Below are 24,895 nucleotides of genomic sequence, written 5' to 3' on the forward strand. Positions count from 1 at the left end.
GAGCCAGACTGGGCTGCGGGCCGCAGCCGGGGAGAGTAGGAGGCAACTGCCTGAGAATACTGACGCGCGGCCGAGGGCGGTGGTCGGGCGCCCGGGAGGCAGCAAGTACAGATCGGGCACCTAGGAAGAGGGAAAGTGGCCCAGCGTGGAGTGGCCGTGAGGTGGCGGGCGCAGGAGGCGGAGAGGGCCCGGTGAGGGAGTACCTGGTGGCAGTACACCTGGCGGCGGCGCCGGCAAGGGGCAGGGGCGGCGGTCTCGGAAGCCCCGGGCCGCGAGCGCCCTAAGCCGAGAGCCCAGCCGCCCGTGGCCCACGTGACCGCTCCCCGCCCCGGAGCGTCCGGGACTTTGGGCAGGGCTCGGTCAGCCTTAAAGGGCCAGGCGGGCCCCACAGGCCCCGCCCCAGAGCCGGCTCAGAGCTGGGGGCGTGGCTTCCTGGGAGGCCGGAACCTCTTAGGCTCGCGGGACCCGGCGAGGAGACGCTTTCGCGCCAGAGCAAGCCCGACCCGTGTGGGCTGTGAGATCACCCGAGTCTCCCAGTGAGCTAGGAAATCAGAGCGCAGGAAGTCTTGTTTCCTTGGAGCCTCAGGCAGCCACTGGAGTTCGAGTGTTTTCTGGGCCCTCCAGAGTGGCTTGTGAGGCTTCCAGCTTCCTTAGCGGTGCCCACCGCCAGCGTACCTAAGTCTCAATTTTTGCAAAAATGAGGAGTGAAGTGGCATCTCTTTGTCATTCACATCTCTAGTCCCTGGAGGCTCCAGGCTTCTGTGCATCCACTGGTCATACCCTTAATTTACATTTCTTCTTGGGATACTGCACCTTTCACCAGATATCCTAAGTTCCCATTTGGTCAGATCCATCAAATTTTCGTTTTACTTTTGGTGTCATGTTTTAAGTCTCCCCCCCCCCCATACCCCCGTGACAGACATTCTCTACTAGCTTTGTGGTTTTTCCCTTCCACATTAGGTCTCTGAGGCCATCTTAGATTAGCTTATGTATTCTGGGCTGGTTTTCTCATCACAGCTGTTAACAACTCTGATTTAATAGATGAGGAAACTGAGGTCCCCTTTGAGGAAACAACTTATCTAGAACCCCAGGGGGTGCAGCTATGTCCGAGGACAAACCCACACTACTCCTGCAACCCCTCCCTTCCAATCCCCAGCTCAAGGCTGAAGGACAAAAACAGGTGGCTCACTGGAGCTGGAAAGCTGCCACTTAGGGCTGCATTCCTGTGCTGGCCTCTGCTGGCATCTACAGGTCACTGGCAGGACTGCAGGCACTTGTGGCCTTGGTCCCACCTCTAAGTGCCTGAGAGCCTTTCTTCTGCTAGCTTCCTGATAGGGGCCCTGCAAAGGTACCCCCCAACCCCACCCCTGCCCCAACACACACACTAACATAGACACGTGGGCTGCAGTCCAGGCTCTTCAGAGCAGTAGCTCCTAGACAGTGAACACCTTCTGAGAGCAGTCATTGAGCTGGATGGAGGGTGAGGGGGCCTCTGCCCTATCTCCTTGAGAGAGCCTTCAAGCTAGAAGGCTTCAGTGAAGTAGGAGACCCTGATGATAACCTCAGTTTGTTGTACACCCTTATTTTGGGCTAGATGCTGGGTGGGGTGCTCTACCTGGGCATTCCATGGCCTGACTGGACTGGAGGAAGGAGCGCCATAACCATCCTGTGTTCCTATACACAGACACACAAGATAAGAGAAAACCTGAGAGGTCAAGCAACCTACCCAATGTCAGCAGCTATCATGGCCTGACCCCAACCACTGAAGAACAACTTCAGGATCCAGCTCTCGCACTCAAACTAGGCTCTCCTATCATGTGCCTCCCTGCCCCCACCCATATCCACACATTTGAATATACTCACACACATTCACATATGCACATATAAATACTCACATTTGAGGTGATGATCACATGGACCCAGGACCTTTTACCCTGAGCCCCACTGAGAACCTGATCCAAGATCTCAGAGCCTTGGAGGAAAATCTGGAGGTTTCTGCTGCTTGGAGGCTGGAAAAGAAGTCTCCCTCCAGAGGTCACTGGTTTGAACCAGGTGAGCCTGAAGCTGTGCGCTCATTCTGGACAAGCAGGGTCCCACTCATAAATAGAAAGCTAGACAACTACAACTGCATGTGAAGGCTGGTTCCTCGTCCCAGCCAAGAGCTGAAGATATTTTCTGAAAATCAAGTTATATTACAATTGTTCCCAAAAATTTTTAATTGTATTTTAAAAATTGTTCTTTTTACTAAAAATTTAATTGTATAAGTAAAATTGCTTGTTATAATAAATTCAAACCATACAGAAATGTAAAATGTAAAAAGCAGTGGTGATGCTTCTTCCCTTACAGTCTCCATAATGCCAATACCAATGCTTATACAAGCACACACATTCCCAACATGGGTACATCAAATATTTTGTAACTGCTCCCTTAACTCAGGAGAGTGAGCGTGCATGTTTCCCCTCAGTGTTCATGTTTCAGCAACCATCTGCCGCATTCACCTCCATATTGATGGGAAGATTCGGTATTTCAGATGGTTGAGCTAGAACAAGGGTGGCAGACTTTTCCATATGTTGCTCCATGATGGCTGTTTTTCCAAGGGGATGGGGATCATGGCCTTTAGAAGGGGTCCAATGAGTATCTGGAGGCTGTGTTTATATGTGTGTACAGAATCCCCTCAACCCTAACACACACATGCACACACACATATACACACATGAATTGTCCTTCAGAGAGAGGAGAGGCTGCACATGGTGAGAATATAGATACCAAATGAGTCAGACTTTGAGGAGGGCCCTAATTTGTATTCTTGTGATCCATTTTGTGATTGTTCTGGGTGAGCCAATCCTTGGGGCTTAGGGGAAGGGTTATTCCTGGATGGGAGGCTATGAGGATCTGGCAAGCGAAAAAAATGAGAAGAATTGCCACTGGGCGGCAGTGTGGGCCAGCAGTCAGAGCAGTGGTGGGTGGGGGAGCAGTCAGGACAGGAGAGGTGATGATGAGATGATCTAAGGGACCCACAACATCTGGTGCTGGCAGGCACCTGGGCAAAACTGGAGTACACCACTGTTGACAGCATGCATGTGAGATGCATAGATTCACAAAGGGTGGCTGGAAGGTAAAACCCTTGAGGCCCTTTACTTTACATACAAAACTACGCAACTTTCAAGGGGACACCCACAATGCCTGGATATTGACTGGCCTGAGAGCAGGGAATCTTCAGTGAGGAAACTGGATCCTGAAGGATGCTTAGGAGTTGGCACATCTGAGGTCCTAGCAAGGAAGTGGAGGAGGGGGTAGAGAGCTACGCTCCAAGGCCCAGTTAACTCCCTGCCAGTGTGAAATCTAGGGTATATTGTAACCTCTCTGTGCCTTAGTTTCCTCAGGCACAGATATGTGGAAGTAAGAAACAAAATGAGACTATAAATTGCTGACAGTTCCTGGCATATAGTAAGCATCATTAGAGAGAAGGGGTAGAGTCTTGATGTAGAGAGCTTGGGAATTTTTTCCCTTTTTTTTTTTTTAAAGATTTATTTATTTATTTATACAAGTACTAGGTACAGTCAGAAGCGCGGGAGGGTGAGCGAATTCACCAGAGCCAGAGCGGGGAGCAGAGCAGGCAGAAGGACTGAGGTACACTGCTGAGGGGAGCAGCGGGCGGCAGGAGAGGCCTGCGCGCCATGTGGGACCCTCCTCCAGTGGCCGGGGAGCAGCCAGGGATCGAACCAGCACTGCAGAGGCAGCGGGCAGCTTCGCAACCCAGCGCTCAACCGCTGCGCCACCGGGGAGGCCCTCTTTTTTTTTTTTTTTTTTTTTTTTAAGAATAATGCATACACTCTCCTCTCAGGGAGCTTAACATCTAGTTGCAGGCAAACATTTTTTTTTTAAAGATTTATTTATTTATGCATACAAGAACTGGGGACAGGCCAGAGGTGGGGGCGGGGGAGGAAGTGAGAGGATTCACCAGAGACGGAGTGGGGAACAGAACAGGCAGATTGACTGAAATACACTGCTGAGGGGAGTAGTGGGCAAGTCGAGAGGTCTACTGTGCCATGTAGCTCCCTGGCCTGGGATCGAACTCATGCTAAGGTGGCTGCAAATAACTTCATAGGTTGTGTCTTAACCCCTTGTGCCACCAGGGAGGCCTGAGAATTTTTTTTTTTAATATACTTTTTACAACGTTGTTCAATCTCCTCTCAGGTATAATCCCCATAAAATTACCACTACCAGAACACCTGTCAACCATCACCATAGTCTCTTGTGCTCTTCTCTCTCCTGTTTTGAGCCCTCTCCCTCCCCCAGCTGAATGTGATTTATAGTTTGCCTGCTAATTTGGTTTTTTTCTCCTGATGCCTTGTTTGGTTTCTTTATGTTACTCCTATAAATGAAACCATCCGATATTTTTCTCTTTCTTTCTGACTTACTTCACTGAGCATAATCCCCTCCAGCTCCATCCATGTTGCTGCGAATGGTATGAGTTTATCTCTCTTGATTGGAGAGCTTGGGGTTTGAACCCACGGACACCCCGGCTCAAAGCCCCTTTGTCTTCATAGTAATAGGGCAGTGGACAATTTTTGTTAGAAGGACAGCGTCCCATACAAGCTGAGTTCTTCGAGTACCCTAGTAATCAAAATGGGTACTGAGGTCACAACCACCTCCACCTCAAGAAATCAACTTCTGATTTACTCAGGAGGGGCTGTCAGGGCTACACTGAAGATCAACTTCCCTTTAGGAAATTTACAGATAAATGGGTCCCCTGAAGTCATTTCTCATCTTAAACCAATAATTTTTTAAGGGCTTTGCTTTTGGGTCCCATCTTCCACCCCTTCCTGGGCAGGGCAAATTCAGCTCCGTGTGCCCTGGGCAAAGCTGGATATTATTATTATTATTCGGGTCTCTGAACACTACCAGGTGTCTGTCAACTCTGCTCAGGGACCTGAAGCTCACCTTTCTGGGAACCTAGAGCTAAACACTGGGCAGTGGGGGAGTGAACCCTGCCACCCCTCCAAATCCTTCCCTTCACACACATACACCTCATTCTAACCCAAGGGCTAGATGCTCCCTGATGTGCCCAGTGAACTGTGAAAAGATAGAGGGTTGAAGCATAAACTTCTCACTCCGTTGGGATCAAATTCTGGCCCTGCTATTTCATAACAAGGAATTTTGTTCCCTGGGGCTCAGTTTTCTCATCTGCATAATGGGGACAATATGTAGTAAGTGCTCCATGTAGATAAAAAGAGATAACACTGTTCTGCCCCCTTATTTTTATTACCCTACCTTCAGTTTATCTCTGGGTGTTTGGAGCTCCAGGTCTCTCTCCTGCATTTTGGGACGCTCGCCAGCCCAGAGATGCCCCTGGACTCTTGAGGGGTTAGCTGGGGGCTATCATCCCTCTCTGCCTCACCAAGTTGGTAATCACCTCTTCCTTGATTGGTGAGACAGCCGGCTTGGAATGGCCCTGGATGGCCGACTTGTGCTAAAGCTTGAGATGTGCTTTCACCTCCCACTCTGCCAGAGAAAACGTCCCCACCTGGATCCTTTTGAATGTGGTGGCTGCGCGCTTAACCCTCAGGGACTTGTTGGAATCTGGGGCCTCCCTCTTCTCCCCTTCCCTCCCCTAACAAATCTCTCCAAACCCCAACCCATGCCACCTCCAGTCTCACAAGAGTCCGGAGGGAGCAGGTGCGGCCCACACGGGGTCGCTGGCACACCAGACAGACCTCGCGGGGCAAAGGCCGGCTAGAGGAACAGACGCGCGTCCCAGCCCTCGCGCGGCCGCCGGTTCTAAGGAGAAATTGGGCGCCGGCCCCCGACGGAGAGGCGTGCCGGAAGGAAGTCCAAACCCGGGTCGGCAGAGCCCCAGCCCCTCCCCGGTCGGCTCCAACCCGGTCTTTCCCTACTGGCCTCTTGGACAAGCACCACCCCTCCCGGTCACGTCACTTTGAGCCCTTGTGCTGCCATTGGCCCTTACTGGCCGCTCGGCTCCGCCTCCTTCGCTGCGATTGGTCGGCGCTCTGGGCCCCGCCCTATTTTCCTGGAAAGTTCTTGGAAATCTATCAAAGGCGTTTCCTTAAGTGGCCCACAGCCCCAGACTTTGGAGTGGTCGCCCCCGCCCGCGCCCCTCCCGGGCCCGGCCGCGCAGCCTGCGGTTCTAGGAAGACGCTGCTTCCTGGAAGGGCTGGGACACAGAGGACAAAAGATTAGGACGCTTGCCCCGCCCTACCGGCCCGCCCCCTGCGCCCTCCCAGAGCGCCCGCGCCGCGGCTTCTCAGTCCCGGCCCGCGGACCGTGCGCCCCGGGAGTCTGCCCTCAGCGCGACCCGCGCCCACTGCCCCCCGCAGCCTCCGCCGGCCCCTCGAGCCCAACTCCGGAGCTGCCGCTGCCGCTGCCGGGACATGGTCCTTTGCGTTCAGGGGTAAGCGCGACTCTCGGTCCCCACCCAGCCTCTGCGCCCGCGCGCGGAAGAGTAGCCGCCTGGTGCCCGCTGCCGGTTACTGAGAGGGCTTAACGGACCGGAGGTGACCGAGCGCGGAAGGACCTTGGGTAGGGAAGCTGGGAGTAGGCTGGCAGCACAAGGAACACTGGTTAGACTACGCCTTGGTTCTGACTGGGGCAGACGGACACCCGCAGTAGCATGTCTTGGGGAGTGGGCCCCTCCAAATCATGGCTCACCTCCCCAGACCCCCTTCTGGCCCATAGTGCTCTAACCTAGGCTGTCGGCAACAGGATCTGCTGATGACCTTGGACTAGCCCCTGCCCCCGTCTGCCCTGTCATCCACACCAGCTACCAGCAATGGGCGTCTTGGGAAGACAGTCTGAGTTCTCTGCCTCGTCCCAGACAGGCAGCTCTTGCGAGAGCCTGGGTTTGATCTGGCCCTGCCTGGAGCATCTCCACAATCTCTACCCCTCCTCTCAGCACAGCCTGGGTTGCAATGGAAGGAGGATCGTGGCTCCTACGTCTCTTTTCCAAGTTTCCCAAACACTAGCCATGGTGGGTGGGGGCTAATAAGACAGAGTCTTGCCCTCAGCTGAGCATTCTTGGCACATTCCTTTGACTGATAGCCTCAAACAAGTCTAGTGCTTTCCAGACAGATCTGATAGGAGCTCAGAAAACTCTAGGGAGAGAAAAAGGAGCTGAAATGGGTTCTCCACACCCAGGCAGAGCTGGGCGTCCCAGAGACTGGCTTATCAAAACTGGCAAGGTACCTAGTGAGGAAGGATGGAAGGTGGGGCAAGCCTCAAAGTGTCCCTTGCTCTGAGCAAGAAAGAGACTTAGAAGTGCTAGAATGATTGTACTCCTGTGTAGCTCTAATTGTCTCTAGCCTCTGAATTTTGGGACTCCTGAACACCCCCTCCACTGCCAGCGCCCCCAAATTGAGTTCCTGGAAGGGCTGGGACACAGAGGACGAAAGATTAGGATGTGGGATTCTGGAATCCCATATTCTCTTTCCCTTTGAAGGCCCCCTTGGAACCTCGGGGCTAGTGTTGGGTGTTGAGGAGCAAGATTTTTAAGACTTTCATACATACAGAGCCACAGGCCAGTTGGTGCCCTCCTGGGGTAGAGAGCAGGGATTCTCAATTGTAGGTTTAGGCTATGAGCTTTGCTGAGGAGACACCCCCCCACCCCAGCCCAGGGCTGAATTTTCCCCAACTGGCATGTGTCCCAGGTGGAACTGACACACTGGGTTCCACAGCAGGCACACACATGTACAGGGCTACCCACACCTGAAACACCAGCCACCACCCCCTCCATGGTGATGACATAGCCGTGGGCACACCCCTCTCCATATATACAGTCTCTCATCTGGAGTTTGTGGGGACCCATATAGCCCACATGTGTCCTGCTAAGTTGTTTGAACATGGCCACCCTCAGAAGCTTTGGTCTAGCCTAAGCTAGCCATCCACCTTGCTGCTGGAAGTTTCCTGGGCCTGAATTGAACTCTGGACCCCTACAGGAAGTTCACTAGCCAGTTTCTTGGAACTTGGCCTTTAACTCTTGAGTGAGATTCCAGAGCTCCCAAAGTACTTGAGCAAAAGTGGGTGTGAGAAAATAATGAGTAGACTCTGGTCTTATGGCCTCTTCTCCTGAGTGGGCCCTGATTTGTCAAAATCTTCTAAAGGTCACCTATAACCTATACTGTCAGACCTGGCTCTTACCCACTTCTCTGCCTCATAAGCAATACCCAGCACTCTTTGCCTATGTTGTCATCTCTACCTGGAATGCCTTCCCCCTATTCCTTCCTTTGACCTGACAGCTTCTGTGCATGACCAGGCAGTTGCTGACTCCCCCATGATACCCTTTGCTTTTAGGGCTTTGGGTTATAAGTATTCTTTGTGGGCAAGGCCCATGGCTTCATCTTGGCTTCCTGAGGCCCAACAGGGACTGGAATTAGAACTGAGGCCTGAAAATGTGTTTTGTGAGGACTGAGAGAACACTTACCTCTGTGGTCTCTTGCTTGGGAACTAGGATCATACACTGCCCCCCCTCCCAAGATTACTATGCTGGGTGGGCTTCCCCTAGAGGAAAACTACAGCTGAGATTGGGGCTGGTTTAGCAACTAACGCTAGCCAGCTAAGAATATGGCTGAACCTCTCAGTATCTGAGCTGGCAGGACCACTCCATTGAAGGCAGGGAGACTGAGGCCTAGTGAAGAGCGAGATTTGTATAATATCATAGGGCATAGTAGGGCTGGCTTGCTAGCATGGGATCTGGAATGCTGGATGAGGACCCTGCTCTTTTGTGGGCGCTCGTATTTATGGGAGATGGAACTTTTCAGTGCCTTTAGATGCCACTGTCCACACCTCAGCTAGGAGGGGCAGAGAACAGGATGGGAGATTGACCTGTTTGGGAAGATTATTCTAGTCTATAAGCCCTGGCCAGTGTGGACCCAAGTTTCTTCAACAGACTTTTCAATCCACGAGGAGACAACATGACCTCAAGTCTCCTACCATAATCTTGGCACCTCTCTGGAGGACCACACACAGGCCCATCCCATGACTCAACCAGAACCAGTGCCATTTAATCAGCCCACCTCAGCCAGGAGGGCACCAATGTAAGACTTCTTTGTAGTGGGTCCTATCAGTGTGGTGGGACACCAAATGACTACCGTGAACTAGAAATGCCAATAGGGAATGATCTGTGTTTTTGATTGATATAAAATAGAGAAAGAGATTAATTGCTGATTAATAAATATAGGAGGTTAAAAAAGTCTTTTTCAGGGCCTCCCCGGTGGCGCAGCGCTTGAGCACTGGGTTGCGAAGCTGCCCGCGGCCTCTGCGGCGCCGGTTCGATCCCCGGCTGCTCCCCGGCCACTGGAGGAGGGTCCCACATGGCATGCAGACCTCTCCTGCTGCCCACTGCTCCCCTCAGCAGTGTACTTCGGTCCTTCTGCCTGCTCTGCTCCCCGCTCTGGCTCTGGTGAATTCTCTCACCCTCCCGTGATTCTGACTGTACCCAGTGCATGTATAAAGAAAAAAAACAAACAAACAAATAAATAAATAAATAACATGCCTCTTAAAAAAAAAAAAAAGAAAGAAAAAAAAAAAAGTCTTTTTCAAAAGAGGACCCATATATGGGAGAAGTAAACAAGGGGCCTTTTTTTTTAAAGATTTATTTATTTATGCATACAAAAACTAGGGTACAGGTCAGAGGTGCGGGGGGCCGGGTGAGAGGATTCACCAGAGACAGAATGGGGAACAGAACAGGCAGATCAACCAAAGTATACTGCTGAGGGGAGCAGCGGGCAAGTCAGGAAAGGTCTGCTGCGCCATATGGATTGCTTCCTGGCTGGCCGGCAATTGAACTCATGCTGCAGTGGCTGCGGATAGCTTCATAGGTTGCGTCTTTTTTTTTTTTTTAAGTTTTATTTATTTATGCATACAAGAACTGGGGTACAGGCCAGAGGCGTGGGGGGTGAGAAGATTCACCAGAGACAGAGTGGGAAACAGGACAGGCAGACTGACTGAAATACACTGCTGAGGGGAGCAGCGGGTGAGGCAGGAGAGGTCTGCTGCGCCATGTGGGTTTCTCCCTGGCAGGCCGGGGATCGAACTCGTGTTGCAGAGGCTGCGGATAGCTTCATAGTTTGTGTCTTAACCCCTTGCGCCACCGGGGAGACCCTTCATAGGTTGCGTCTTAACCCAACAAGGAGACTTTTGTGTTGACAAGTGAATGCTGGGGTAGTAGTGTCATTGCCCGTGGGAGAGCAGAGGGGAAACTGAGGTTCATAGTGAGATAGACTAGCCAGTCTAGAGTATAGGGAATCTGGAAATGGGGGGAACACAGGGCCTCTACTCACTTTCCATCCATTTCCCTCTAGACCTTGTCCTTTGCTGGCTGTGGAGCAGATTGGGCAGCGGCCCCTGTGGGCCCAGTCCCTGGAACTGCCTGAGCCAGCTATGCAGCCTTTACCTGCTGGGGCCTTGCTGGAAGAAGTAGCAGAGGAGACTCCAGCCAGGCCAGAGAGTGAGCCCAAGGAACTGGACCCCGAAGAGGATCTGCTGTGCATAGCCAAGACCTTTTCCTATCTTCGGGAATCTGGTGAGTCTGAGGAGGGAGGTTGGCCTTGCCCTGGGAAGTCTGATGGGGAAGCATAGCCTGCCTGTAGATTCTGATTAGAGAGGCATGATCCTGCATAGGAGAATCAGATGGGGAAGGTACAGGCTCCCCAAGGGAAGTGTGAAAGAGAAGGCAGAGCTCTGCCCTGCCCTGAATTGGTGCCCTCAGTTAATTTCCATTGTGACCTGTCTCTCGGCCTCCTCTCCACTTGCCTAGGCTGGTATTGGGGTTCCATTACGGCCAGCGAGGCCCGGCAACACCTGCAGAAGATGCCAGAAGGCACATTCCTAGTCCGTGACAGCACTCACCCCAGCTATCTGTTCACGCTGTCAGTCAAAACCACCCGTGGTCCCACCAACGTGCGCATTGAGTATGCCGACTCCAGCTTCCGCCTGGACTCCAACTGCCTGTCCAGGCCGCGCATCCTGGCCTTCCCAGATGTGGTCAGCCTTGTACAGCACTATGTAGCCTCCTGTGCTGCTGACACCCGAAGCGACAGCCCTGACCCTGCCCCCAGCCCGGCCCTGCCTACTCCTAAGGAAGATGCTCCCAGTAACCCAGCACTGCCTGCCCCTATGGCCACTGCTGTGCACCTAAAACTGGTGCAGCCCTTTGTGCGCAGAAGCAGTGCACGAAGCCTGCAGCACCTGTGCCGCCTTGTCATCAACCGTCTGGTGACCGACGTGGACTGCCTGCCACTGCCGCGGCGCATGGCTGACTACCTCCGACAGTACCCTTTCCAGCTCTGACCCAGCCGAGCATTCACCTTGCCCCACCCAGCCACACCATGGAGGGGACACGGGCCCCAGCTGTACGTGGGCTCCCACTATCTCTCCAATTATCCTGGTGCCTGCATGCATCTGGCAGCTGGATCAGGAAGAGCCAGAGGAACAAGGCTAGGGGCGAGGGGTAGTGCGAAATTTCATAACTTGGAGGTCGTGCTCCCAGTTCCCCTATAGTTCCACGTGGTAAGCCATGTGTCAGAAGAAAGGGAGATAGGCAGGACCTTGTCTCACCCTGTGGGCTGGGCCTGCCCTGGCCTCCTGAACTGTACAGACTTTCCCAGCCTGGTTTTTCAGTCCACAGGGTGGGGCAGGTCCCCTCCTTCCAGCTGGTCTCTCTGGATAGCAGCCAGAGAACTGAGGTTGACGGTGGCAGTCCCCTGGTAGGGGAGCAGGCCAGACTGGGGAGCTGCACAGTAATACAGTATTTATTTATTTATTCTTGTTGGCATTGGTCTTGGGATCAGCCAACCCCACCTCCCTGCCCTGACTGCTGAGTGTTCAGAGACCTCAGCTTCTCTGGTTCCTCCCTTTGGAGAGCCCATCCTGAGATGTGTAGCTGAATCCGAGGCAGACCTGGATGTCCTGGAGCTGACCCACCACCTGTGAATTTGTCCTCTTCTGCCCCCAGCCCGGTTTTAGGAGGATGGGCCAATGGACACGAATATGGAGCAAAAGTATATGCCTCCAACAGAGCCTGCTGCCTACCCCTTTGCAGGGCAGAGCCCTGTCTGTAGAGAGCTGGTCTCGCTGTGGCTCAGGTCCTGAGGGAGTGTGTGTGTGTATGGCAGGAAGGGGGGTGCTAGTTCTAGGGCTGCTGACCAGCCCTCCTGGGTCCACTTCCTGGCCGGGAAGGTACCTGCATGTGAGATAAGGAAAGAAATACAGTTCTGATAATACTTTATAAAATAACTATTATAGCAGAAAAACAGTTTGGTCATCTTTTTTCTTCCACTGACTTTTCTTAATGACAATAAAATTGTACCTTTTGTTTATGGAGCTGTCGGTGGGGCCTCTTTTGAGTTCTGTCCACCATTTGTCCTCTTTGATGTTATTATTGTTATCCCCCACCTTATGTCTGTGTCAGCCGAGGCCTTACGTGGCTGAGCAGGCTGTGTTTGGGAAGGTGGGTGTACTGACTGAAGGCTGGAGGGGCAGGAAGCAGTCTTTCTCCTCTCAGTTTCTCTGGGAGATGGCAGGCAGGAAGGTAGAGTTCAGCTGAACTGCCTGCAGAGTTACCGCCTGGGCCCTTTCCAGGTACAGGGCAGTGACAAAGGGGCGCCTCACCTGAGAGCTGTGTAAACAGGGGATGCCAATTAAAGATTGAAAGTGGAGAATTCTGGGGGAGGGATGCTGTGGCCCACTCCCGGGGCAGCATCTTTTGAGGTAAGGAGGCCAACAGTCAGAGAAGTCCGGACGGGTCTCTCAGGGAGAAGGTACAGGAAGTGTGAAGATCCCAGGGCGTGATTGGGAAGCTCATATTCCTGACCACAGGGAGGTTTCGGGAGGCCTCATTCTATGCAGAGGGGCAAAACAGTTGAGTGGGGGACAGTGGCCAGTAAACTGGCAGGTAGGCCTAAAGTTGGAGCTGTTAATGTTCTGGCTGAGTCTGGCTGGGGTTGGGGGGACCTCTCTTCCCACTCAGGGCCTTGCACACCAGAAGTGGGTGCAAGAGCTCTCTCTACTCCCTGATGAAATGGAAATGAAAACTCTTCATTATCTCATGGTCTGATTTTAGAACACTTCAGCTCCTGGAATGCCGCTGTATCCTGAAGTTTTTGGCACCTTTGCCTGAATGCCACACAGAAAAGCTCCTCAGAACCTCATTCATAGCCTCTGACCTTTATTTTGGAAATGGTTCTAACCATCCTCTTTTCTAAGTCCTTAGACAAATGAGAAGAGGCAAATGCTGGCAGATTGAGAGCAGGAAGCTATGAGGAGTGACATGTTGATGACAAGAAGGAGGCAGGCAAGGATAAAAAGAATTATGAGGCCCGGGACACGGGGACATGGAGATAATTGTGGCAAAAATGGAGCTGATTTGGGGTGAGATTGAGCAAGATGTGGGTGAGGGAGTGAGGGCTTTCTTCACCAGGAATGATGCCCAGGCACAGGTGTCTAGCTTGGCACCTTCCCTGTTGCTGGCTGCAGGACCTGACAGCACGTCTTCCAGGTCACCCTGGCCCTGCCAGGGATGTCGTGCTTCTTTGGTTCCTCATTCCTTCAGCATGAATCTCATCCCTCTGTGACTCTCAAAATGCCTGAGATGACCCCTCCATCCCCACATCTGAGTCATCTCCTATATGGGTGGCAAACACAGAGGGCCACCAGAGGCAGGCTGTTCCCTCACTGGTGCCATGACCTGGACAAAAAGTTGCTGTTGGAAGAGGAAGTGCAGAAAACTCTATTGACACAGAAAGGCAGATGTCTCCAGGTGCCTGCTAGGTGCTGGCACTGGACAAGGACTTTTATACCTCATGAGGTGCTCACCACCTGGGAATAGGTCTAAATATTACCCATATTCCATGGATGAGAAAACTGAGGCCCAGAGAGGGCAAAGGACTAGTTGAAGAAATGTTACCAAAAAAAAAAGAAGTGAGTTACAGAGCTAACCCTGAGGCGTCCTGATTGCCCAGCTGCCCCTGGACTGCCACATGGTGGGTGACAGCCTCCAAGCAAGTTACTCATGGACACTGTATTATACCCCTGCCTCCTTGCCTGCTAAAGGCTCTGGGGTCATTGGCCTGCCCATCAGGGTTCTATCCACCCTCACCCTTGGCTGAGCTGAAGCCAGCATCAGGTCTGACCTGGGGAGTGGCTGCCAGCCACTTCTGACCCCTGACAGTTTTTCTGCTTCAATCTTCTTTTCATATTTCCCTATCAGGGGAGTGAGTGGTGCAGCCTAGAACAGGAGCAGTGGAGAGTGTGTCATGGAGCCTGAGACCCAGTCAGAGACCCTGTCTAACAGCTCCAGACAATGCAATCAACTCTGGCATGCCCTGCCAGATCTGGCCACAGAGAAATAGGAGAGCTGTCTCGTGGGTGCAGGGGACCCTACAACCAACAGGCAGGAACAGATGGTGGCTGTGCACCCATCAAGTTCTTTTCTGGCACACATGCTCCTGGGCACCAAATGGACCAGAATCCATCTGGGGACACAGCAAAGAACAAGACAGTCATGGTCCCCATCCTCAGGAGGCTCCTGGGCTGGTGGGTGAGAGACAAACAAGTGAACAGGACAAGTTTTGAGAGTTTAAAGAGAGCAAAGTAGGGGCAGGGCAAATGTGGCTTTGGGTTTGGGGACACTGTCACAGCTGAGGGGCAGGGAAGCATAGTGGCATCAAGCCTGGACAGCTGAGCAAAGAACAGAAGTTGCCTATGCAGACAACTTTGGGAAAGGCTCTGAAGCAGGGACATACTTGGCATGATCAGAAGGAAGGAAGGAGTCAGGCATGGCTGCCCGGGCGGGCTAAGGGACAGACGAAGGGTGGAAAGGCAGAGGGGCCATGGATTTCATTCTGGTGTGGTGGAGGTTCTTGGGCCTCTAGAGTTTAACAGGGAAATGTGATGACCTAATACTCATTTCAAAGGGGTGAACCTGTGAGCTGGGTGAGAATGGACCCAGGAGGCCTTGGGGACAGGAAGTCAGAAAGGAATTTTGAGAAGTCTAGGCTATGGTGGGGAGCAGGAGAAGATGAAGGCTGCAACTTCATTATCCTGGGCACTGGGTGGGGTTTGTGCCCCTTGAGTTCTCCCTGAAGCCTCGCAAGCCAGAGGAGGCTGTCCCCATTGACAGCTGCAGAGATAAGACTGAGAGAGGTGGTAGCTTTTTCAGGGTTGCGCATGTTGCAAAGAGCAGAGTCAGGGTTCAAGCCCTGATTTGGGACCTTGTACATGTAACCACCACTCTGCTCTGACATACAAAAGCTGTGGCACCACAGGGTACTGAGGGCGTGCAAAAGGGGTGCGAGTTACACCAGGGCTTTCTGGAGGAGAAGGAGCACTGGAGCTGAGCCAGGCCAGGGCAGGTAGGGGAGAGGTTGACCCTGTATAATGTCTCTCCCTGGGCTCAGTGCCCGAGGTCATCTAGTTTCCTCTTATTCATGAAGTTCTTGCAGGGGTGCTTAAACCATCACCACTGAGAATCCTCACCTCCCCCGGATCCGTGGGAGCCCTGCACCTGGGACTAGTTTTTAATCTGCCAACTCAAGAAATCCTGAAATGCTGAGGCAGTGTGGGGCCAGAGCAGAGCTGGGCAGGCGCCTCTCACCCATGGGAACCCTCTTGACCTGTTTAGCTGCCCAAGGAAGTGGAGGGGCAAGGGTCCTGAAATAAGGCTGACCAGGAGAGTCAGAGGACTTTGGGTACCTTACAAAGGGTCCTCTTCCTCCAGGAGAAGTGGATCCAGTGCAGGCCTGGGCAGCTCTTTCGCACCAACCTGTTATACCAGTTTTACTATGAAGCAGGTTTAAACTTTGCCAGAAATTCAGCAACCTCCCATGGTGAATGTGTCATCCCCAACCCTAACTCAGGGTCCAGAGCTCCTTCCCCAGATTATACGGCATAGCCTGCTACCCAAAAGGTCATTGCATGGCCTCTCTGCGTAGCAGGCTGGGGCTCCCATATCTGAAACTCTTGATATAAGGGGTCCCGGGTGATTTAATTCTGATTAGCACCCCCTTGCTCCCTGTCCTTTTTTTTTATTAAAGATTTATTTATTTTTATGCAAGAGCTGGGGTACAGGCTAGAGGCACGGGAGGGTGAGAGGATTCACCAGAGACAGAGTGGGGAGCAGAACAGGCAGATGGACCAAAATACACTGCTGAGGGGAGCAGCAGGCGAGACAGGAGAGGTCTGCCGTGCCGTGTGGGTAGCTCCCTGGCTGGCCGGGAACTGAACCTGCGTCACAGAGGCTGCGGACAGCTTCACAGCGCTGCTCTCCATCCGATGCACCACCAGGGGAGGCCCCTTGCTCCCTGTCTTACCCCCACCCTTCCCCTCCAGTCTAGATTGTGTGACATGGCCTTTGTTCTGGGGAATTGCCTTCAACCTCATCGAACCTTAGGAGATTCAGTTGGCTATGAAATGAGGAGAGAAACAGGATCTCTCCAAGGGGCGGGGGGACTGAGGAGTATTTATGGGGTGATGTGAGGAGCATCTGATAGGGTTTAACCTGGCAGCTGCTGCACCTCTCATTGTCCATTCTTTTTTTTTTTTAAGATTTATTTATTTATGCATACAAGAGCTGGGGTACAGGCCAGAGATGCAGGGGGGTGAAAGGATTCACCAGAGACAGAGTGGGGAACAGAACAGGCAGACTAACGGAAATACACTGCTGAGGGGAGCAGCGGGCAAGACAGGAGAGGTCTGCTCGCCATGTGGGATGCTCCCTGGCTGGCTGGGGATCGAACCCATGCTGCAGAGGCTGCAGATTGCTTCATAGTGCCATGCTTAACCCCTTGTGCCACCAGAGAGACCCCTTATTGTCCATTCTTTGTCCATTGTTTTCATTCCACTTGAAGTGAAATGGACCAGTCAGGTGTTAATGTCCCTCCCCCCACTCTCTACACCCCACCCCTGTCCCCATAGAAGATGCAGGGGAGCTGGGCTGGAACTCCAAGTAGCCCCTCTCCCCATCAGTTCTGAAACTGTCCTCCAAGCTCCAAGCTGCCCTAAGCACCATGTGTTGCTCGATGCATTGGGTTCTAGTTCTGGTGAACAAATCCCTTGGTCTGGTCTCTACATTGGGTCAGAGTGGGGGCAAGGCCAGTTCAACTTTCTAATGACTTCTTTCCCAACTCCAGTAAAGGTGAGGCCATCCACTATCTGTGAAGGAGGTCTCCCTCACACATGTTACTCTTAGCCTCGGTGGTCTGTGCCCTGAGAAGTGAGTTACAGTGAGGAGGTAAGCTGGACAGGTACCTCTGGGTCAGCCCCATTTCAAAGATGCTCACCTGAGATGCAGAGAGGCAAAGTAGCTTGTCATCAATCACCAGGGAGGGATTGGGCATATGGAATTGGAGTCTAAGGCTTTGAATCCCAGACCAGGGTTATCTCCTTCAACTTAGAACTCTTGAACTAGAGTCTGCTGCCTGCTCCCCGGCAGTGTCACCTGGTTTAGGACCCCTCAGGCACCCAGTGCCCAGTCCGATGCTTTATTGCCTCCTCGACACACCTCCACTCTCCTGCCTTGGAAACAACCCCCACACTGACTCCCAGCCTATGGGTCTCCAAGTCTGTCCACCTTGCCCTGGTTCCTCCCAAGCAGCCCTCCTGCTGCTCCCCATGGCTTCCTTGCTCAGATCTAGCCTTACCATTGCTAACTCAGCTGACTAGACCATCCTGATGCCCCTTACTACCCACCTCCATCTCCAGAGTGAGGTCCTTGCCAGCTAAGCTTTACCCCTACCTTCCCCCATTTAATGATATTCACAGATACCCCCCATATCTTGTCAGTGCCTTACCCTAGGCTCCAGGATGTGGCTTCCCAAACTGCCATGCCATTCCACGCCAACAACCCACGACACTGAGTCATTCTCCTGGAATGTTCTTCTACCTCACTTCTGCCAGGGTAAACTCTTACTCATCCTACAAAGCCCAGCTCAAACACTCCTTTTCTGAGAAGCTTTCCCTAACTTCCCCAGCATTTACTCACAGGCACCTACTGCATTCTGAGGAATCTTCCTAGAACCCAAGTTTTCCCTAGTCTCTTCAGCTTGGGGAGAAGAAAACATATTTTCCACAACAGATTCAAAATCATCATTCTTTGGTTTCTTGTAAAATCTCTGTTTCTCTGTCTCTGTCTCTGTCTCTCTCTCTCTCTCTCTCTCTCTCTCTCTCTCTCTCTCACACACACACACACACACACACCATGCTTCCCATGACAGATCCATGAAAGATAGTGGATGACCTCATCTTTACTGGGGTTGGGAAAGAAGTCACTAGAAGGTTGAACTGGCCTTGCCCCCACTCTGGCCCATGCAGAGACCAGACTAAATTATTTGTTCACTGGAACTAGAGCCCAAGGCATTGTGTGATAAGTGGTGCTTATGGCAGAGAACTGAGCTTGGAGGACAGTTTCAGAACTGATGGGGCGAGGGGCTGCTTAGAGTTCCATCCCAGCCTCCCTGCACCTTCAATGGGGATAGGGAGGGGGTATAGAGGGTAGGTGGATATTAACACCTCACTGGTCTGGTGCCACAGACCAATGGACTGTTTGTGTTTGAAGAGGCATGTTAACTTAGTAGGAAGAACATAGAGAGGTTTCTAATCTCAGTATTCCAGCCCCAAGTACTCTGGGACTGCAGAACCTCAGTTTTCCCCATCTGTCTAACAGAGATAGCAGTAGTGCCAATGGCATGAGGTGCTTGAAAAGTGGCTGAATCTGGTTTTGGGAGAACAGGGAGTGAGTGGAAGCTGACACTGACCTACGAAGAAGAGAAGCAGCATGCCTCGGGCAGGGCGAGCCATATTGGTGCGGCCAAAGCTTCATGCTCAAAGGAAAGACAATTGCTTCTGTGACCCCGGAGTGGCTGAAGCAGGCAGGGCAGGGGGTGTAGGAACTTGGGACTGCCATGATTCCTTCCCAGGAAGTCCCCTAAGGTTACCCTACCACTGATCCCACTAGTGAGATTTAGACCCCGATAGTGTGACTACAGGGGAAGCGGTACCCACTAATGCTCCTGAGGCAGAATCCTGCTGCAGGGACTTTCCCCACACCCAGAGGAGCCAGACTGAGCCCTTCCTGTCACCAGAGCTGGGCACGTCCTCCATCAGAGGTGAGGGTTTCACTCAAAGTCTGGGTTGGACCAAAGCTTTGTTCTTAAAAGTACCTCTCAGCCCCCAGCTTCCTCCCAAGAAGTAACCTCAAGGCACCCCTCCCCCAGCCCTACATCTAAACACCGTCACTGTGTGTGTGTTTGCGTGTGTATGTAGAGAGTGAGTTGACCTTTCCACTTGGCCAACATTCCTGTTTTTCTAGCTCCTTTGGGTGTATGGCCACGGCAGGAGTTGCAGCTTGGAGAGCAGGTTCCCAGGAAATTTTTTCCCTGAAGCCCCAGAGACATGGAGCCCAAGGACACACCAAAAGCTTATCCAAAGCGAGCTGGGTTCCCAGGGCAGTTAGTGCAAGTAAGAGACAAGGAGGGGCCTCCTAGCAGAGAGCACCTGAGTGCCTGCGGGGCTTGCCCCTGGCATCCTGGACAGCTCTGCATTGTCAGCCTGGCATCCAGTGGGCTGAGCTCAGGCCGGAAAGCTGGGTTATCCTGGGTGGGTTGCTTTATCGCGCTGAGCCAGGCGTGGCTCAAAGCCGCCCCAAAGTCTTGGGTTTGCGTTCAGACAATCAGCTTGCTAGCTTCCGGCCCCCAGATGTGCCCAGAAGAGGTCTCTACAGCCCTATGTCTCTTCACTCAGAGTCAGCGGGTGCCCGAACAGGGCTGCAGGCTGTGGGGGCAGTTAGCACTCCCTCTCAGCATCTTGACAATCACCCCCTTTCTTCTCTGGGTCTCAGTGTGTAAGCCGGGAGGGTGCTAGGATCCAGGAGGATCCCTCAGCCTTGCAGAGGGCAGGGAAGGCCTGGTGCAGCACCCCTGCCTCCACTCTGGGTGAGGTGTTTTCACTAGAATTGCAGCAGCTGGAGGCCTCTTCCCAGGAAGAGCAGAGTGCCTCTTCCAAGAACTCAGAGGAGGCCTGCAGGCAGGGAAGGGGGGAGCCGGGGAGTTAATTTTAAACCAAACAGCCTTCAACGCTTCTCAGGAACTGGTTGCTCAACTTGATCTGGCAGGTCCCAGGCGGGCAGGCAGGCCTGGTGCCAGCTCAAAGGTGGTGGGGGTAGAAGACACACCCCAGAGAGGGAGGCCCAGTGACCTTGAGGGAAGTTGGGTGATGTCCTTGCCCAGGAACCAAGGCTGTCACTCCAACCTCCACCTACCAGACCCAATTTGCTGGGTGTGTGTGGGAGGGGAGGAGGGGTGACTTCCTCTGTCCTAACCAGACAAGGTGACGTTATAACAAAGTTAATAATTTAAGTGTTCCTTCCTTCCCAGGGCCCCAAGATAGATTGTCCCATTGCTCTCCCTCCTCCTCCTCAGAACCTACCACTTCGGTCCCCTGGTGTGTCCTTCTGGACATTATCACACTGGGTAATGAGGCGAGATTAAGGCCTGGGCTGTTTGCGTATGGGATGGGACCCTGCGATGTCAAACTACAGTGGAGAGGAAGAGGTAACAGGTAGAGTCCAGCAAGCTGGTAAAAATTCTGGCCCCCCAAAATGAGTCTCCCGTGTGTACAAGGAGCCTCTGAACTGAACTCAACAGGTTGCTCTCCATGGCTGGCCAAGAGTCAAGGCATCTACACACACTGACCTCCTGACCCCCACCCAGTGTGGCCACCCCCTCAGCTAACAACCTGCATCTACCTCTCTGAGAGGTCCCTACAGACACCCCACTTAGGGTACCTCCTCTTCCACTATGCCCACTGGCCACCCAATGAGACCTCAGCAGCCCAGGTGGGGCAAGGTCTACATTCTAAGAAAGGATCCTGAACAAGTGGTGCCAGGAGATGCAGTTCTTGGAACCAGCCCCACAGAGCAAGGAGACGCTTCCTGGAACCTGCGGGCACACCAGGGAGAGGGAATCAGAGGATGGGCAATGACCTGGGGGGTGGGGGTGGGGTGCTGAGGCCTCAGTTTGGGTCCTTGCCTCCCAGAAAAAGCATCACGTGCTTTCTTAGACTCCTCCATCTGTGTGCTGAGTCTGCTGGGTCTCTACAGGCTCTGCCAGGGCAGAGCTCCTGTACAGCAATGGTGGTACCCTGAGTCTAGTCCAGCTATGGGCACTAGAAACAGTAGGGCAACAAGAAGACATGGTGCCTGGGAGAGGGGCAGTGTGCAGGCATGGGTACACAGGTGAAAGAGGGGTGTTGAATATGAGTGTATGGCACAGGCTGGTGAGCAGTCAGTAGTATGAAGGGAGGGTAAGGTGGGGTCAGTAAGACCAGGCCTCACTCATCGAACCTCCCTCACTGATGGACAGGCAGCCTGTGGCCAGGATGCCTTCACTCCTTCAGGTCAGTCTTTTCCCTATCAAATCATCCCCTCAGATCCCTGTCCCACAGCTGGGGTACAGGCATCAGGTCACCCAGAGTAGCTGCAGCACAGCTGCCCAGCTGCACAGTGTCGAGCATGTATCTGGCCTGGTGGAGCCTCCAGTTTTCCCATCCGGAGAACAGCAGAGATGCTGCAAATAAGTGGGCACTGAGCCCAGGTATGGCTCCTGGTGGTCCTCAGAAGCCCCCATGTCTAACTCTGAGTTAGAACCCTGTTACACTTTGAGGGAGCGGCCATTGAGTGATCTGTCATAGGGTTCCAGGGTCAGCAACCTCACAGCAGGGGCCTTGAAGTCTAGCTTGTGGGGAGAAAGTAGGGACAAGTGAGGCAGAGAGGGGAAGTAAGGGCTGGATGGCCTTGGGGCAGCCTTTTAACTACTTAGGACCAGTTTGCTTTCAGAAGAATGGAGAGCCATCCCTAGCCAAAGTTTGACAGAGGTGTGGGCAGGGCCTTGCCTCTCCCCTCATGCCCAGGCTGATTCCATGGCTCTCACTGAGCTTAGCTCCAAGTCTGCTACCTGCTCACCTTCACCATGTTATAGAGAAAGGGGGCTGCTAGTTCATCCTCCAGTGGCCAGTCCTGGGATTGAGAAAGGCTGAGACTCAACATCTGGTGGGGGCTGCGGGTGGGGCTATGACAGAGAGATCCTCTGACCCCAGCAGGAGCACAGATGGGGCAGCCTGGGGACAAAGCTTAATGATGAGCATGCACTCTGGAGAGTGGATTCTCTGGGACTACCTGAGGCAGCTGGGAGTGGGTGGAAATGCTGCATTCTCTGTCATGTGGATGCTCCATCACTCCGACAGGCTGAACTTAATTGAAAATTACCTGCTGGGGGGGACTAGACCTGGGGTCCACCCAACCTGAGTGGGAAGAGCCACTCGGTGACTTCTATAGGGATTGCAGCGGATGATGCCACAGGTGGTTCCAGAGCCAGACAACCTATGTGACTTGAGCAAATCACGAATCCTCTCTGAGCCCCACTCTGGAAAGACAGGATGATGTTATCACGGATTTTCCTTTCTCCCTGGGGTCTCCTCCACAGATCACATCCCACCCCTCTAGCTCTCTTTGACCATGAACCCATATAAATACCAGTTCCAGATGCACTCTTTCTCTGGCCCTTATTGTTGCTTGGAGTACCTGTGGCCACATCTGCTTTTTCCCAGGAATGCAGGCCTTGACGTTTGCAGCAAAGGATAAATGGGGCCCATTTGACAGAATCAAATTATTTTAAAATCATGTATCGAGCTACAAACTGCTAATAAGATGGATTCTATCCTCCAACTCAACAAATAAACTTTCATAATAATAAAAGCTGTGTAAATCTATGTTGCAGAGTGATTTAACATTATCAGAAAGTCCAATGTCAAAGATAAATGAATGTAATGATTATCTCTCTCGTCCACATGGCCAGTGATGGGCCTGAGATGTGTGTGAGAAAACTGCCTAACTCAAAACATAGCATGTGTTTATTCTGCAACATTTACAATCTTGCTTTTACTCCAGGAAAACCATTGATGATGTTGTTGATGATGTTGTTAAAATCAAGGTTTTCACATAATTACTATCTTATTGACAATAATCACTTAGAAGATTAAAACATATTCAAAGAGCACACAAAGATAAATTAAGTTAAATTAAAAATATTTTCATTGAAGTATCATTGATTTGCTACTAAACAGAAAATATTTAAGAAATGAAAGCATCTTAAACATATTCCAAAAAGTTATTTTAGAAATAACTGAAACTTATAAAATGATAAGGCAAAATACAAATGATACACCATAATGGACTGTTAAATTTTAAGTCACAGAGATTTAAAACTAAATTTTATTTAGCTTTTTGAAATGCTTACTCTTAAATCCATTTGTAGAAACAGACCTTCCCCATTCACAGTCAGATCCTCTGTGAACTCTGAGGCAGGTTCACAACATCCCTGCCTTACCCCGGGGGCTGAAGGGTGTTGTCCCGAGTGGGTGTTCAGGTCTCACACTGTGCAAGTGCTGTGTCAAGTCCCCAGTGATGGCAACACCATGTGTTCTTTAGTGCATTTATTATGAATCGTATGTTTGCAACACATTCTAAACAACACACCCCAAGCAGATTAGAAGAGAGTGGTAACAGGCCAGACACAATCTTCCAATAAATGGTACTGAAATGATTTGGGGGAAAAAATTAAGTCCAATGTCTACCTCACACAATGTCTACTCCCACCCCCTTGTTGCAACAACCCTACTGGCTTAGGATTGCTTTAGAGAGTGAGCTCACTGGCACTGTCAGTCATTGCCAAGCTGACCTCTGCCTCAGAGTACACTGCAGGCTGAGTATTGCAAGTGCTGTATGAGGGGATGTGAGCTGCTTGGACCCCACCAGACCGTGAATTCTGATGGACTAAATGCTTGCTTAAGTATAAAAACAATACCCAAGAGTCCTTTGGAGTTCTCCCTTAGGAGTCACGACAGCATTGATTCTGGGTGAAGAAACTTCTTTCATGTGGCTCCCTGCATTACTTGCAGGACAGGTCTAGAGAAAGGAGAGTCTCTGTAGAAATCCAACAGTGCCCATTTAGTGGCACTGTTTAGAAGCCATCATGAGGGCTTCCCCAGAAGTGGACTCTGGGACAAGGATCCAAATACAAAGAGCTTGGCAGGTCCAAGAAGCAGGGTCCAAGAGTGTTGGGAGACAATTCTCCATGGTTTCCTCCTGTCTCTGCACACTTGCTGGTAGAGACACTGAGCTCTTGTTTCAAATAATCCTTTCAAAGGGTGGTGATTACAGTGAACAGGCTTAGATGATAGACACAGTGTCTTGCTCCAGGGAAAATGGTAGGTTTGTTTATTGCCCAATGTAATAAAGATAATAGCTCCTTCTGGGGCGAAGTTTGGACAGGTTTGCTTGCAGTCTATTACAAAAGATGTGGGTCCCTGGGCCTCACAGCTCCTCTTCTGTAATGCAATCCACTGCATATGCAGGCACCATTTGACCATTCTTCGGTGACCCTATGGGAACTGGGGCAGGGAAGTGGTTCAAGAAAATGCTGATCTACCGCTATTACTGTAAGCACTAAATTGATCTCTTTTTTTCTGCACCAAAAGTTCTGTGTTCTCTGCCAACAACCTTGAGAATATCTTAGGTTAACTTCTTAGCTTGCAAGTTGTGTAAAGGCTCAGACCTCTCCCTGTCCCTGACATAGAGAGAGGAAGTCAGTAAAGGAAAGGAAGCCAAAACAGGTATGGTAATGAGTGGCCTCCCTCTATGAGGAACTGAGGCTCTGTCCTCAGTCCTCACGCAGAAAACACCTCAGGGTTGTCCCACCCCGTGCCTGTTTCCACCAGCTCCCACCCCCTACTGGCTTAGGGTTGCTTTAGAGAGTGAGCTCATTGGCACTGTCAGTCATTGCCAAGCTGACCTCTGCCTCAGAGTACGCCGCAGGCTGAGTATTGCAAGTGC

General features: G+C 52.0%; 1 protein-coding gene across 1 annotated transcript; it reads left to right on the forward strand.

Moving 5' to 3' along the window:
* Window positions 1-6,392: 6,392 nt before the first annotated feature.
* CISH (cytokine inducible SH2 containing protein) lies at window positions 6,393-11,304 on the forward strand (the record flags this gene model as incomplete). Its single annotated transcript, XM_084248275.1, has 3 exons — window positions 6,393-6,412; window positions 10,317-10,537; window positions 10,772-11,304. 3 exons carry the CDS (start codon window positions 6,393-6,395, stop codon window positions 11,302-11,304), a joined length of 774 nt encoding a protein of 257 aa, XP_084104401.1.
* Window positions 11,305-24,895: the final 13,591 nt, after the last annotated feature.

The sequence above is a fragment of the Talpa europaea genome (genome assembly GCF_964194135.1).
Source record: "Talpa europaea genome assembly, chromosome: 11".
NCBI classification, from domain to species: domain Eukaryota; kingdom Metazoa; phylum Chordata; class Mammalia; order Eulipotyphla; family Talpidae; genus Talpa; species Talpa europaea.